The 14,982-nt window shown below is 41.2% G+C and overlaps 1 protein-coding gene and 1 long non-coding RNA gene across 2 annotated transcripts in view; one reads left to right on the top strand and one right to left on the bottom strand.

The window, feature by feature from the left end:
• Positions 1-1,097: 1,097 nt before the first annotated feature.
• mpl (MPL proto-oncogene, thrombopoietin receptor) overlaps positions 1,098-14,982 on the bottom strand; it is a 522,581-nt gene continuing 508,696 nt past the window's right edge. The window contains exon 13 of the mRNA XM_051932715.1: positions 1,098-1,267. Coding sequence (XP_051788675.1) covers positions 1,224-1,267 — 44 coding nt within the window. The 3' untranslated portion in view covers positions 1,098-1,223. The remainder of the gene's footprint in view (positions 1,268-14,982) is intronic.
• LOC127529390 (uncharacterized) overlaps positions 14,297-14,982 on the top strand; it is a 706,297-nt gene continuing 705,611 nt past the window's right edge. The window contains exon 1 of the long non-coding RNA XR_007936068.1: positions 14,297-14,446. This is a non-coding gene — a long non-coding RNA (uncharacterized LOC127529390). The remainder of the gene's footprint in view (positions 14,447-14,982) is intronic.

Raw genomic sequence — 14,982 nt, 5'->3', positions numbered from 1 at the left:
AGATTCATAGGAGTGAGTGGAATCTGCTGAGTCCAATGGCATTCGTTAATGATTTGTGAATCACCGTTTTGTTGTTCTTTCTGGTCGGACATCTGCAGCCCACTTCTACTTTGCTTCAAATTATCACTTTTGGCTTTTTAAAAATGCAGATATCCAGTTCTTGTTGTCCATGTAGATTGACTGAAACAAATAAACGAACCTTAGCACATAAAGCCAGAGTAATAAAATGTGAACAAAATGCACAAAAAGAAAAAAGGACATTAAAAATAAAAGAACTCCAAATAATATAATAACAACAACAACATTTATTTCTTTAGCACATTTTCATACTAATGATGGAGCTCAAAGTGCTTTACAGGATGAAGAAAGAGAAAAAGACAAAATAAAAAAAAATTAACAGAATAAAACTAAAGTCCGATGGCCAGGGAGGACAGAAAAAACACAAATAAAAAAACTCCAGATGGCTGGAGAAAAAAACAAAATCTGCAGGGGGCCACGAGACCACCCAGACCCCTCTAGGCATTCTACTTAACATAAATGATTTCAATCAGTCCTCATGGTTTTCAGGCTTCACATTGAAGAACCTGATGATGGTGGGCATGTGGACCTCTGGCCTTCAATCCATCAATGTAAGGACATCAAGGTGCCCTGATCAGGTGGTGGGTGTGCAGATCGACACCACAGAGAATTGGAAAAAGAACAGCAGAGAAAGTATTTGTATATATATCTATACATTATATACATTGTTTATATATCTGCATTTGACACCATTGATCATAATATTCTTAGAAATCGCCTTAGTCAATGTGTGGGCCTCTCTGGCAGTGTTTTAAATTGGTTTGAGTCCTACCTGGCAGGGAGAAAATTTTTTGTTAGTTGAGGTAATTACAACTCAAAGACACATGATATCCTATATGGTGTTCCACAAGGCTCTATCCTGGGTCCGCTGCTCTTCTCAATCTATATGCTTCCGTTAGGTCAGATTATCTCAGGGCACAACGTGAGCTACCACAGCTATGCTGATGACACACAGCTGCATTTATCAATTGCACCTGATGACCCCGATTCTCTTGATTCACTAACACAATGTCTAACTTGTATCTCAGAATGGATGAATAGTAACTTTCTCAAATTAAATAAAGAGAAAACTGAAATCTTAGTGATTGGCAATAATGGATACAATGAGGCTATTAGAAATAAAATGGATATATTAGGATTAAAAGTCAAAATGGAGGTAAAAAGCTTAGGGGTAACTGTTGACTGTAATCTAAATTTTAAATCGCATATTAATCAGATCACTAGGACAGCATTTTTTCACTTAAGAAACATAGCAAAAGTTATATCATTGAAAGATGCTGAGAAATTAGTTCACGCGTTTGTTTTCAGATCGACTAGATTACTGAAACGCATTCCTCTCAGGACTACCCAAAAAAGACATAAATCGTTTGCAACGAGTGCAGAAAGCAGCTGCTAGAATCCTAACCAGGAAAAGAAAACCCGAGCACATCTCTCCAGTTTTGATGTCACTACACTGGTTACCTGTGTCATTCAGGATTGACTTTAAAATTCTGCTTATGGTTTATAAAGCCTTAAATAATCTCACCCCATCTTATATATTGGAATGTCTGACACCTTATATTCCAAATCGCAACCTCAGATCCTCAACTGAGAGTCTCCTTAAAATTCCAAGAGCAAAACTTAAAAGAAGTGGTGAGGCGGCCTTCTCACCACTAGGACAGCATTTTTTCACATTTTTTCACTTAAGAAATATAGCAAAAGTTAGACCTCTGATAACATTGCAAGATGATAAAAAATGAGTTCACGCTTTTGTTTTTAGTCGACTAGATTACTGTAACGCACTTCTCTCAGGACCACCCAAAAAATACATCAATCGATTACAATGAGTGCAGAATGCAGCTGTTAGAATCTTAACTAGGAAAAGAAAAATCTGAGCACATCACCCCAGTCTTGGCATCACTACACTGGTTACCTGTGCCATTTAGAATTGACTTTAAAATACTGCTGATGGTTTACAAAGCCTTCAATAATCTGTTCCATCTTATATCTCAGAATGTCTCTCACCTTACACTCCAAATCATAACCTTACATCTTCACATGAGGGTCTGTGTAGAATTCCAAGAGCTAAGCTTAAAAGAAGTGGTGAGGCGGCCTTCTGCTGTTATGCACCTAAAATCCGGAATAGTGACCGATAGAAATTCGCCAGGCTAATACAGTGTAGCACTTTAACAAACTGCTAAAAACTCATTACTTTAATATGGCTTTCTCATAACTTCATTTTAGCATAACCCTGCTGTTCCATATATGCATTTAATTATCGTTTTTTCATGGCTTTGCAATCCATACTGACCCCTACTTTCCCTCCTGTTCTTTTTCTGGTTTACTGTGGTGTTGTTCTGCGCCACCATCACCCCATCCAAGCACCATGCTGTCCCTACATTGATGGATTAAAGGCCAGAGGTCCATCTGACCGTCATCATCAAATTCTTCCAATGAAACATGAAAACTATGAGGACTGACTGAGATCATTTATGTTAGGGGGGCTGGGTGGTCTCGTGGCCTCAGAACCACTGCAGATTTTGTTTTTTTCTCCAGCCCTCTGGAGGTTTATTTTTTTGTTTTTTCTGTCCTTCCTGGCCATTGGACCTTACTTTATTTTCTTTATTCTTTGTTACTTAGTATTGCCTAATTTAACATTTAACTTAATATTTATATATTTAATTTAATAATCTGGAAATGAGTACATTAGAGAGTCAGCTCAGGTTGGATGATTTGGAGACAAAGTCAGAGAGGCGAGATTGTGTTGGTTTGGACATGTGCAGAGGAGAGATGAGGGGTATAGTTAGAGAAGGGTACTAAGGATAGAGCTGACAGGCAAGAGGAGAAGAGGAAGACTTAGAGAAGGTTTATGGATGTGATGAGAGAGGACATGCAGGTGATGGGTGTGACAGAGCAAGATGGAGAAGACAGGAAGATATGGAAAAAGATGATCCACTGTGGCAACCCCTAATGGGAGCAGCCGAAAGAAGAAGAAGAAGAAAAGAAGAACTTAGTATTGCCTAATTTTATTTTTATAAAAATCATGTTGTAAAGCACTTTGAGCTACATCATTTGTATGAAAACATGCTATAGAAATTAATGTTCTTGTTGTTGTTGTGTCTTGGGAGACTAGTGAGTAGTGACATCTTTCACATCTTTTACAGCTCTGTGTCAGCCAGTAAGATCAACTCAAGGAGACCCCACCAAATCAACAAGCCAACTGAAAGATCAGGCTCACTTACGGTCACTTGTATCCTCAAGGGTGCCGTAGCGGTAGTGCTGCTGCTTTGCAGTAAGGAGATTGTGGGTTTGCTTCCCGGGTCCTCCCTGTGTGGAGAGCGCGTTGAGTAGTGAGAAAAGCGCTGTATAAATGTAAAGAATTATTATTATGGGACACACTCTGGATCCCCTGGAGGTCGTAGTGAAGGTGGCAATTAAAAACACATCCTCTCTCTGACACCAACACGGAGGACTTTAAGAGAACGAATTATATACATGCCTGTATATTGAGTCATTCTGGTGAGTGCTCAGACCAAAGTGTGTGTAGATTTCTTTATTTATCTATCCATTTATCTTTCTTCCTTTTTTGTCATTCTGGTGTGCTGAACCCATGCTGACTGCACACTAACTCTCCCGTACTTGCTGTCTGTTGTGTAATCTCCTCCTTAATAATTCGTGCCATTAATTATTTATGAACAGTAAGCTTACTGGCTTGTAGTTACTTGGATTTGCTTAATCATCCTATTTTGTATAACAGTGTAACATTCACTATTTTACGTATCTTAGAAAATTTCCCCAGTGTGCAATGACTGTCTAAAAATATGCGTCAAGGATTTCTATCAGTTTTCACGGTCTTGTTTAAGCACTCCTTGATAAATGTTACCTGTTTCTTGTGGTTTGTTACATTTCAGACGATTTAATATCAGCAGCTCTTCTCCCTTTATAATTTCCAAATCCCTCCAAATCCCTCAGTACCTCATTAGCAGTCCCTGTCACCACTGGGAGGCTCTCCATTTTGTCACATGTGAAAACTTCAGGAAAATTCACGTTCTGAGCATTTGCTCTCATGAAGAAGCTGCACATCCTCTTTGTGACACATTAACACTGAGGACTTTCAGCCAAATGAATCATTCAGCAGAAGTGCATCAAGAAAGACAATGAAGGGCTTCATTAAACCGACAGCAATAGGTCTGTGTAGCACCTCACTGAGGCTGGGACTGCCAAATCAGAACTTTTCTTTCTTTTTAAATTTCTTCCATTTTTGCCACTCTGGTGCTTGTTCAGAACAGAGAGACTATCTATCTATCTATCTATCTATCTATCTATCTATCTATCTATCTATCTATCTATCTATCTATCTATCTATCTATCTATCTATGTAATCCTGCCAACTACGCTAAAATATCTGTCTATTATATAGTACCTTTCTTATCTATCTATCTATGTAATCCTGCCAACTATGCTAAAATATCTATCTATCTATGTAATCCTGCCAACTACGCTAAAATATCTATCTATTATATAGTACCTTTCTTATCTATCTATCTATCTATCTATCTATCTATCTATCTATCTATCTATCTATCTATCTATCTATCTATCTATCTGTTATATAGAGTGAGTATTAAAGATGCATAACATTTACTAAAGCAACAGATTATATGAACAGTACACAACTTAATAAGAAAATCAAATAAAATGATGATTTCAAACAGATTAAAACAAGCCAAGCAAAGATTTAAGATCATGCAGAATCAAAAGTCAATGAATAACAATAAACTTTCAAACGAGATTTAAAGTGTCTGTTGTTTGGTTGTTATCTGATATGTTGTTGAATTTCATCCCACGGCCTGGAGCAGCAACACAGAAGGCACAATCACCTTTGAACTTTAAACATGACGGTGGAATCGACAATTATTTGTATTCCATTTTTTGTGTTGTATGTACCCCATTTTTTGACATCCAACCTACCTGGAAGGGGGTCTCTCTCTGAATTGTCTTTCCCAAGAGTTCTTCTATTAATTTTTTTTTCCCCTAAAAGGATTTTTTTTTGTCTTCTTAGGGAGTCAAAAAACAGCGCCCGTTAAAGCCCGTTGAGAGCATTCCTTGTGTGATTTTTGGGTTTTACAAGAAATAAATTGTTGTTGTTGTTGTTCCTGTCTTGAGTGTCAGTCCAGATTGAGAGCCACCTTCTGTGAGCTCCTCAGATTTAAAGTCCTTCAAATATGTTGAAGGGGCGGAGTCAGTTGCCCTCACTGGGTGTCTTCTCTTGGATGTGGGCACAGAAAGAGATGAGCCCATTAATGACAGCACCCCCTCTCATCTCGGGGTGGGATTGCTTACCCAAGACAAGTCAGGAGGATGATCCACAGATACACATATAGAAGGTATTTATTGACTACTCCAGAGAATCAAACAATAACCTCCATTATTGTTTTTCATACAGGACTAACCACTGCAGTTTTACTCAACTGTGAGCCTAGACATTTTTAAAGGCTGCCATGGTACGTTAGCTCAGAAAAATCCGATGGGTCAGCAATCTAATTTCTCCAGCCAGTTGATAAGAAATTGTCATTTAGATCAATGAACATAAACCTAAATGAATGTCCAATTTAAAGTCTTTCATAGAAGAGGCTATTATTATTGACAGAAATGTCTCAGATGCAAAGTGAATTCTAAGACCCATCATTCATGCATCAAGAGTCTGCCTGCTGGCATTAAGAAAAAAATCAAAGAAACACTCAGGGTGACTTCCTTTGTAATCACAGCTGACTGAGCGGTATTCTGTAATGTAGTGGGGGGGCTGGGGGGGTCCTGTGGTCAGCTGGTTTGACTCCAGGCTGGGTGCTCGCTTATGTAGTGAATGGTCTATGGGTCACAAGGCTATATGACAAGGTTAGGGAGATGGGGTGATGGAGTTGTGATTTTGCCTTTTCTCATCATTTTATTTTATACTTTAGAAGATCTTGTCTGCAGTCTTTTTCTTCACTCCTTCAGAGTTTTCTAGCATGTAAAATTATTTTTTATTATTAGTTTTGACATTTAGATGTGTATTAACTCTGTTGTTGCTTTATTAAACTCTCGTTTCACCATTACGGTTTGGACACCGTCATTTGTCATGCATTTGGGCAAGTATCACGTGATCGTGAGCACCACTTTCGGTGACGTCGCAGATAAGAGGGGAATGCTTCGCACAGAGTGAGGTCCCTCAGGGGTCTCTCCTTGGAAATTTATGACTTCCACACACAAATATGTAAGGGAGATAAGTTCAGGGCTCGTCTACTGGTAGTTCCACTCCAAACCAGAGGACGGCACTGTCATCTCATGCCTTTTCTCTTGCTCCCTCTGCAGAATGGATGATTGACGGACATTCCACCTCCGACAACACTTCTGACTTCCGGCCTCCTGAATCCGCCTCTCCCACATCACCCTTTTAAAAACTGTCTCTCTCGCCATTTTGTTCTCAGTCAGAAGAAGACTCCCATCTGATGAAGGTGTAACCCCATTTCTTGTGTTTTTTTGTTTTCAGAAACTTTCAGTTATGTGGTGATCACCTTCAGGTGCCCCAACCCTTTATAATCTTTCCTGTGTGTTTATCTCAAACTTGGAGAAATGGCAGAAACTGAGGAGACAGAAAAAACTCTTTAGAAAGACCTGGACAAGCTTCAGAACACTTGGAAAATGCGTTTAATGTAGAAAAGTGCAAAGTGCTACATGTGGCCACCAAGAAAATCAATTATAAATACAAGATAAAGAGATACAGGAAGCACCATCTGAAAAGGATTTAGTGGTTTATGTTGACACATTTTCATCATCTAAACAAAGTCTAGTAGTGATTAAAATATCATTATTTATATCATAAAAATCATGGAATAAAAATTAAAGACTATTGTACTAAAACTGCATGATGTACTTGTGAGACCACGTCTGAAGTATTGATGCATTTTTGTTCACCACTCTACATGAAAGATATAACAGCCCTTGAAGATGTGCAGAGGAGAGCAACCAAGTGCATCTCAGAGACTGAGGACATGTCCTACTGTGACAGCCTCGGAGAATTAAACCTGTTTAGTCTCAAGCAGAGGAGACTTTGTCAGAACATCACGCAGGTCTTCAAAATCCTCAAAGGTATCGATGAAGGAGATCCAGCAGAATTCTTTCAACTTAACGGTACTTCGGTGGAAATTAAGGAGAAGACCTCGTACGACTGAAGCCAGGAAGCACTTCTTTACACAAAGTGTTGTGGGAATCTGAAACAAAACTATCAAGAGATGGAGCTGAAGCAGAAACCTGGACAACTTTTAAAAAGAATCAGGAAGAGATGTGGGAACATTTTAGCTATTAGCTAAACAAACGAGTGATAAGTGGATTGCATGGTCTCCTCTTGTTTGTCAAATCTCTTATGTTCTTACGTGACGTTATTGTTATTTTCAGTCAACGTTTCTCCCCTGGCTGGGGTTCACATCTTTGTTTTGTTTTCTTTGTTCAGGTTTGACTCTTTTGTTTATAACAGCGGTCCTCAAACTGTGGGGCGCGCCCCAAGTAACAAAAAATGGGCGTGAATGTTGCCATATGTGGCGTAATTTTGCTATTTGTAGGGAAATTTTAAACTTGTAGCGGTGTATTGGCAGCAAAAAATATAGGAATAAATTGTATTAGGGTTTCAAAAAAACGTTAGGGGGGCGCGATTAAAAACTGTTATGAAAACTCGGGTCGCAAATACTTAAAGGTTGAGAAACACTGGTTTATGATAATATTGTTAACTTGTGTTTGAGATTTGATATCACTTATGTATTTTATTAATATGGGGTGCTGTTTGGTTTCTTAGTGTATAAACTGATTTTGTGATGTGCCTTGAGTTTTGTGGGTGATCCCTTCAAAAAGGTGGGGCCATTTGCCAGTCATTGCCAGAAACCCTAACGCCTAACCCTTACCCTACCCCTAACCCCTATCCTATATATCCTAAGGGTCTTCCACAGTTCCTGGTTGGTTCATTGTGAATATACTAGGGAGTTGGTGAGCGTACTTGTGGCTATTGTGATTTTTGTGAATTAATGGATTGCTTAGTTTATTTTTTATTCTGTTTTAGGACTTTGTTCGATTTGGATTGCCGTCTTGTTATAACTAATTCCATTTTGCCTTTGTGCTCTACTGAACTTTATTGTCATTGTAATTCTTTTTTATGCAGAATAAATCTGTCATTTTATAAAGATTTGGTGCTTACCCCTATTACTAGCCGGGGTTTAGCAGTGATATCCCCCTTCTATTGGACATTATTGCAAGTCTTATTGGAAGGGACTTCTAGTATCACAACTCCCACTGTTGAGCTCCAGTTGGTATTTTATGTAAGAGGAGAGACCCAAAAAATTCCCAGAATCAGCCAATAGCACAGGAGTAGGTTGTAGTTTGGGCCCGGCCAGTACTTAGATGGGAGACCATCTAGGAATACACATCCTATACATCCAGTCCTCCAATCGTCGTATCTCCATTCTGTAAGCTGACTCATCCCCATTCTTGTTGAGAACCACCACCAATGTGTCATCCACAGACTTAATGATGGTGTTACAGCTGTACACAGCCATATAACGGTGAGTCAACAGAAGTGGGCTGAGTACACAGCTCTGGGGGGCACCAATGCTCAGCGTGATGGTACTGGAGATGGTGTTTCCATTGCGGACAGTCTAATGTCTCTAAATCAGGGTTTCTGTGATAGGCATCTCCATTCGTTTTGAGAGATAAATATTTTTGCAGTGTCATTCGAGCTAATTAGGGTCAATGTCGGCTAACAGAGCTGAAAGGATTTCATTCTGCGTACGCCTGCCCGGATAATTATGGCAAGCAATGCTGTGAATTTTCAAAGAATCTGATGCTCATTTAGAGTTTCCAACTCAGTTTCTGGTACTGATAACGCTGGTGTGATGGACGGACCAGTGTCCCAGTCGGGGATGGACCCTGTTCCCTTGCCTGGTCGGGAGACCAATAAAAAAGAAAGGTCAAGGAGGGAGTTGCAATATTCCCCTAATGCGCCACAACATGGACATGGAAGGACACTGTACAAGCCATTATATCTGAGCTGGTGTCTCAGTAGCCACGAAGAGACACCATGGATGGGCTTGGGAGACTGGAAAGGCAGGACAGTGGATGACTGCCTGCTATGGGAAGAGCATCCCCCTCCACAAAATGGGTGGCTGGCAAGCCCCAGTGTGGATGCCACAGAGCAGCATGGGAGTTGAGGTCCCATGGGGCTGTCCTGTCAGGTTCCTTGGGGGCCACCTGGAGGGACTGCCAGGTTTTGACTGCGAATGGACCAGGGTGGTCCTGCTTGACACGGAAGTTGAGTACTGGAAGGATTCCCAGGCTGGATGTTAAAAGAAAGCCTTCCACATGGCCCAGAGAGTCAGAGATGGAAAACTCTCAACTGGGATAAGTGGAGGAAAACAGAAGGAGCAAAGGGAGCAATTGACAGTGTTATCGGGTGGGCTGTCTTAACGCATGGGTATGCTGGGCAGTTGCTGGGGCAGCATAGGGGTCCCATGCTAATCTATGTATGTTGTGATTTGCTGAGTGGTTGTGTAGGTAGGGGCACCAGTGCACTGCTTTGGTCGAGGGCCTATAACGCTGTTAAGATGTCCCTGGTTATTGGGCTGTACCGTGGTGTATGGGGGCCGCTGCAACAAATTATACGCTACCATACACGTTATTGTAAATAATAGTACCATTTTTGTAACCCTGGGCTCTGTATGTGTAGTTATGTCTGAGGTTTGGGGTGCTGTTCCGCCCTCTACAGGCCACACTGGTTAACAACAAGGATTGTGATGGCTGTTTTAAGCATATTGAACCCAAAAATGAAGTTAGAATTTTCTACATTTTAATTTTCCTTGCTGAAAGTCTAATGGCAATCATTGCTCCTGGATGATCAGTACAAGTGGCCCACAATGGGCCTTTTATGGAAAACAATCCATGATTTGATGGGCTGTGATGTGAGCGCCTGCTGTTGAGGTCCATTTGGTATTTCATGTGACAATATGGGAATTGTTTTTATTTGCTATTTCATCTCCTTAAGATGGGTTATATTAGGAAAATAAAGTATATGTGCCTCACCAGGGGGTCTAGTGCCCTTCTGAAAATAATCAGCCATCATGGAGAAATTTTATTTGCTATTATGTGGATATGGTAAAGTTCCTGAAGTTACATATGTCCTACGAAATTAAAAAAAAATTAAGAATAAAAGTGGGCGACATTGAGTTTAGGATGCAAATGCAACAAATCCTGAGCCCCTTCTTGGAGAATTTACTGTACCTTTGACAATCACATTAAAGGTAAGAAAAACAAAGAGACAAAGTTTGAACCACCAAGATGAACCCCATGTATTGTGATAGCCAAAAAAAAGATAAATTCACCAAAAGAAAATAATAAATGACCTCTTATTCAGAGAGGAACCTTCTTCAGGCTGATCCAAGATGGCGGTGAGGTTGGTTAACAAAGTTGGTACCAGGAACAGGCGGGCCTAGGAGGGTGGAAAAGTGGAAGTGACATCAGAGGTGGAAGGACCATCAATCATCCACTCTGCAGAGGGAGGAAGAGAAAAGGCATTAGACAACAGCGCCCCCTCTGGTTCAGAGTGCAACAACCATTCCATGATCCCCTGTCTTCTAAACATCTGACTACAGCAGTGGTGCTGTAAGAATTATGTTTCTAGACTTCTCTAGCGCCTTCAACACAATCCAACCTCTGCTCTTTAGGGACAAGCTGACAGAGATGGGATTAGATTCATACCTAGTGGCATGGATTGTGGACTATCTTACAGACAGACCTCAGTATGTGCGTCTTGGGACCTGCAGGTCTGACATTGTGGTCAGCAACACAGGACCGCCACAAGGGACTGTACTTTCTCCGGTCCTGTTCAGCCTATATACATCGGACTTCCGATACAACTCGGAGTCCTGCCACGTGCAGCAGTATGCTGACGACACTGCTATCGTGGGCTGCATCAGGAGTGGGCAGGAGGAGGAGTATAGGAACCTAATCAAGGACTTTGTTAAATGGTGCGACTCAAACCACCTACACCTGAACACCAGCAAAACCAAGGAGCTGGTGGTGGATTTTAGGAGGCCCAGACCCCTCATGGACCCCGTGATCATCAGAGGTGACTGTGTGCAGATGGTGCAGACCTATAAATACCTGGGAGTGCAGCTGGATGATAAATTAGACTGAACTGCCAATACTGATGCTCTGTGTAAGAAAGGACAGAGCCGACTATACTTCCTTAGAAGGCCGGCGTCCTTCAACATCTGCAATAAGATGCTGCAGATGTTGTATCAGACGGTTGTGGCGAGCGCCCTCTTCTACGCGGTGGTGTGCTGGGGATGCAGCATAAAGAAGAAGGACGCCTCACGCCTGGACAAACTGGTGAGGAAGGCAGGCTCTATTGTAGGCACGGAGCTGGACAGTTTGACATCTGTGGCAGAGCGACGGGTGCTGAGCAGACTCCTGTCAATCATGGAGAATCCACTGCATCCACTAAACAGGATCATCTCCAGACAGAAGAGCAGCTTCAGCAACAGACTGCTGTCACCGTCCTGCTCCACTGACACACTGAGGAGATCGTTCCTCCCCCACACTATGCGAATCTTCAATTCCCCCCGGGGGGGGTAAACGTTAACATTATATAAAGTTATTGTCTGTCTGTTATACCTGCATTGTTATCACTTTTTAATTTAATATTGTTTTTTGTATCAGTAAGGTGCTGCTGGAGTATGGGAATTTCCCCTTGGGATTAATAAAGTATCTATCTATCTATCTATCTATCTATCTATCTATCTATCTATCTATCTATCTATCTATCTATCTATCTACAGTTTAACGCAATTTTACTTCTTTCATCTCAGGAACATTTCAAAACTCAGTAAAAATTGTTCCCCAAACTGCATTAGTGCATGCAATTGTGTTGTATCGTCTGGATTACAGTAACTGGTCCAGAATTCCACAGCAAGGCTCTTGAACTACATCTCCCATTTACACCCATTCTGAATTTTTCGCACTGGCTTCCCATGAAATTTAGAGTTCATTTTAAAATCCTGTTTCTCTGGACAAAAGGATCCAGTATGGGCAGCGAATCGCCATCATATTCATCGACATCAAGTCGGTTTTCAACTGTGTGTTCACTGGCCTATCCTGTGGAGATCATTGGAGACTGAAGACGTGCCCCTAAAAATCATCACACTCCTCCAAACAGAGCACAAGGGTTCAGTCAGTCAGGTGCATATCCAAAATGAACTATCTGAGGAGTTTACAATTCACACCGGAGTCCTCCAAGGAGACGTAGCTTCTCCACTGCTCTTCAACATCATAATTGACACCATCCTGAGAAAGCATTCCAAGACAGACGTGGAGTACGGTATGACAAGAACCACTTTGTGTTTGCTGATGAATAAGCCTTTTTTCGCAGACCAAGATGCCGAGGCTACAATGTCACTTGTATCTCCCAAATGTCTGGCTTGAAAATCAATACGAACAAGACCAAATAGCTGACAATGGGCGGATCACAGGCCATTGTCTACTTTGAGGATGTCCACGTAAAGTAAGGGCAGGACTTCAAATACCTAGGGTTGATGGTCCTGGAGAAGAAAGTGGCATTCACAACAGAATCGGGACAGGCGGCTGCGGTGTTTGCCTTCCTGAAATGGTGCCTGTGGAAGAGAACCAACATCTCTACATGGAGATCAAACTTCACCTCCTCTGGACACTGATCTTGTCAATTCTCCATTATGGATCAGAAACACGGGCCTTGCTCTGAACCAACTTGAGGTACTCCAAATGCAATGCTTGTGACAGATCCTCGGAGTCTCACTTAGTGATCGCATCACCAAGGAAACCATTCAGGCATGAGCAACACACAAATCAAGCAGTGAAGGCTGAGGCAGTGTGGCAATGTGTGCAGAATGGGCATCAACAGACTACCACATAGACTCCTCTGGAGACAGCATCCCACCCAATGGAGGATACAACAGATTCTGCCCAAGAAAATCCGGACCAAACAAGTGGAGGAAGATCTGAAGATCCAACAACTCCACCGTAACCACGCCAAGGCCATTGCCATGGACATAATCCATCCATCTGCACTAAAGCACTAAAAAAAACTAAAGGAGAGCATGTGTTTAAGGCTGGGATCCCTACATTGTGGAACTCTCTTCCTGAAGACGTGTGATTATTGGACACGGCGCTCCTCCCAGGAGAATGCTGCATCAGCTACACGAACATGTTCAGCACCACGATCAGCTGGGGACTGATCAGCTGATGCCGGCACCTCACGATCCATTTTCGAGTACTAGCATCAAAATCAGAGTCTGACACGTCAGAGTTCATTTCAGAGATAACATGCAAAACGTCGTCCACGGAGTATTTAGCTTTGCACATCCGCTTCGATATCTCACCAGATATCGATGCCATTTTTGCCACCGATTGCTCTTCGCTACTCATGTGAGTGCAGGAAATCTCGGTCAAACCAACAAAGCTAACTTTCCTCCTAGCAAAGAGAGTTGAACTAAAAATGTAACAGCAGGTTTGGTCACTGTTTACAACAACAACATTTATTTATATAGAACATTTTCATACAAAAAGTAGCTCAAAGTGCTTTACATAATGAAGAAAAGAAAAATAAAAGACAAAATAAGAAATTAAAGTAAGACAACATTAGTTAACATAGAAAAAGAGTAAGGTCCGATGGCCAGGGTGGACAGAAAAAACAAAAAAACCTCCAGAAGGCTGGAGAAAAAAAAAAAAAATCTGTAGGGGGTTCCAGGCCACGAGACCGCCCCAGTCCCCTCTGGGCATTCTACCTAACATAAATGAAATAGTCCTCTTTGTATTTAAGGTTCTCACGGAGTCACTTGATGCTGATGGTCATACAGACTTCTGGCTTTTAATCCATCCATCATTGTTGGAACATCACAGTGCTTTGAGTAGATGGTGCTGGCGCAAGCCACCACCAAAAGGACACCGGAAAAGGTAACAGAAGAGAGAGTAGGGGTTAGTACAGATTTTAGAGCCACCACAAATAGTTATTATAATGAACTGGATATACAGAGTGAGGATTTAAATTACAGTGAAGTTATGAGAAAGTCATGTTAAAATAATGTGCTTTCAGCAGTTTTTAAAGTGCTCCACTGTATTAGTCTAGAGAATTCCTATTGGCAGGCTATTCCAGATTTTAGGTGCCTAACAGCAGAAGGCCGCCTCACCACTTCTTTTAAGTTTTGCTCAGTTGAGGATCTGAGGTTACGATTTGGAATATAAGGTGTCAGACATTCCGATATATAAGATGGGGCGAGATTATTTAAGGCTTTATAAACCATAAGCAGAATTTTAAAGTCAATTCTGAATGACACAGGTAACCAGTGTAGTGACATCAAAACTGAAGAAATGTGCTCGGGTTTTCTTTTCCTGGTTAGGATTCTAGCAGCTGCATTCTGCACTCGTTGCAAGCGATTGATGTCTTTTTTGGGTAGTCCCGAGAGGAGTGCGTTACAGTAATCTAGTCGACTGAAAACAAACGAGTGAACTAATTTCTCAGCATCTTTCAATGATATAAGAGGTCTAACTTTTGCTATGTTTCCTAAGTGAAAAAATGCTGTCCTAGTGATCTGATTAATATGTGATTTAAAATTTAGATTACAGTCAACAGTTACCCCTAAGCTTTTTACCTCCGTTTTGACTTTTAATCCTAATGCATTCAGTTTATTTCTAATAGCCTCATTGTATCCATTATTGCCAATCACTAAGATTTCAGTTTTCTCTTTATTTAACTTGAGAAAGTTACTATTCATCCATTCTGAGATACAAGTTAGACATTGTGTTAGTTAGTCCAGAGAATCGGAGTCATCAGGCGCTATTAATAAATACAGCTGTGTGTCATCAGCATAGCTG

This window comes from Erpetoichthys calabaricus, chromosome 10 (genome assembly GCF_900747795.2).
Source record: "Erpetoichthys calabaricus chromosome 10, fErpCal1.3, whole genome shotgun sequence".
NCBI classification, from domain to species: Eukaryota; Metazoa; Chordata; class Cladistia; order Polypteriformes; family Polypteridae; genus Erpetoichthys; species Erpetoichthys calabaricus.
Note: the sequence above shows the minus strand (reverse complement) of the source record. Positions and strands in the feature narration are given on the sequence as shown.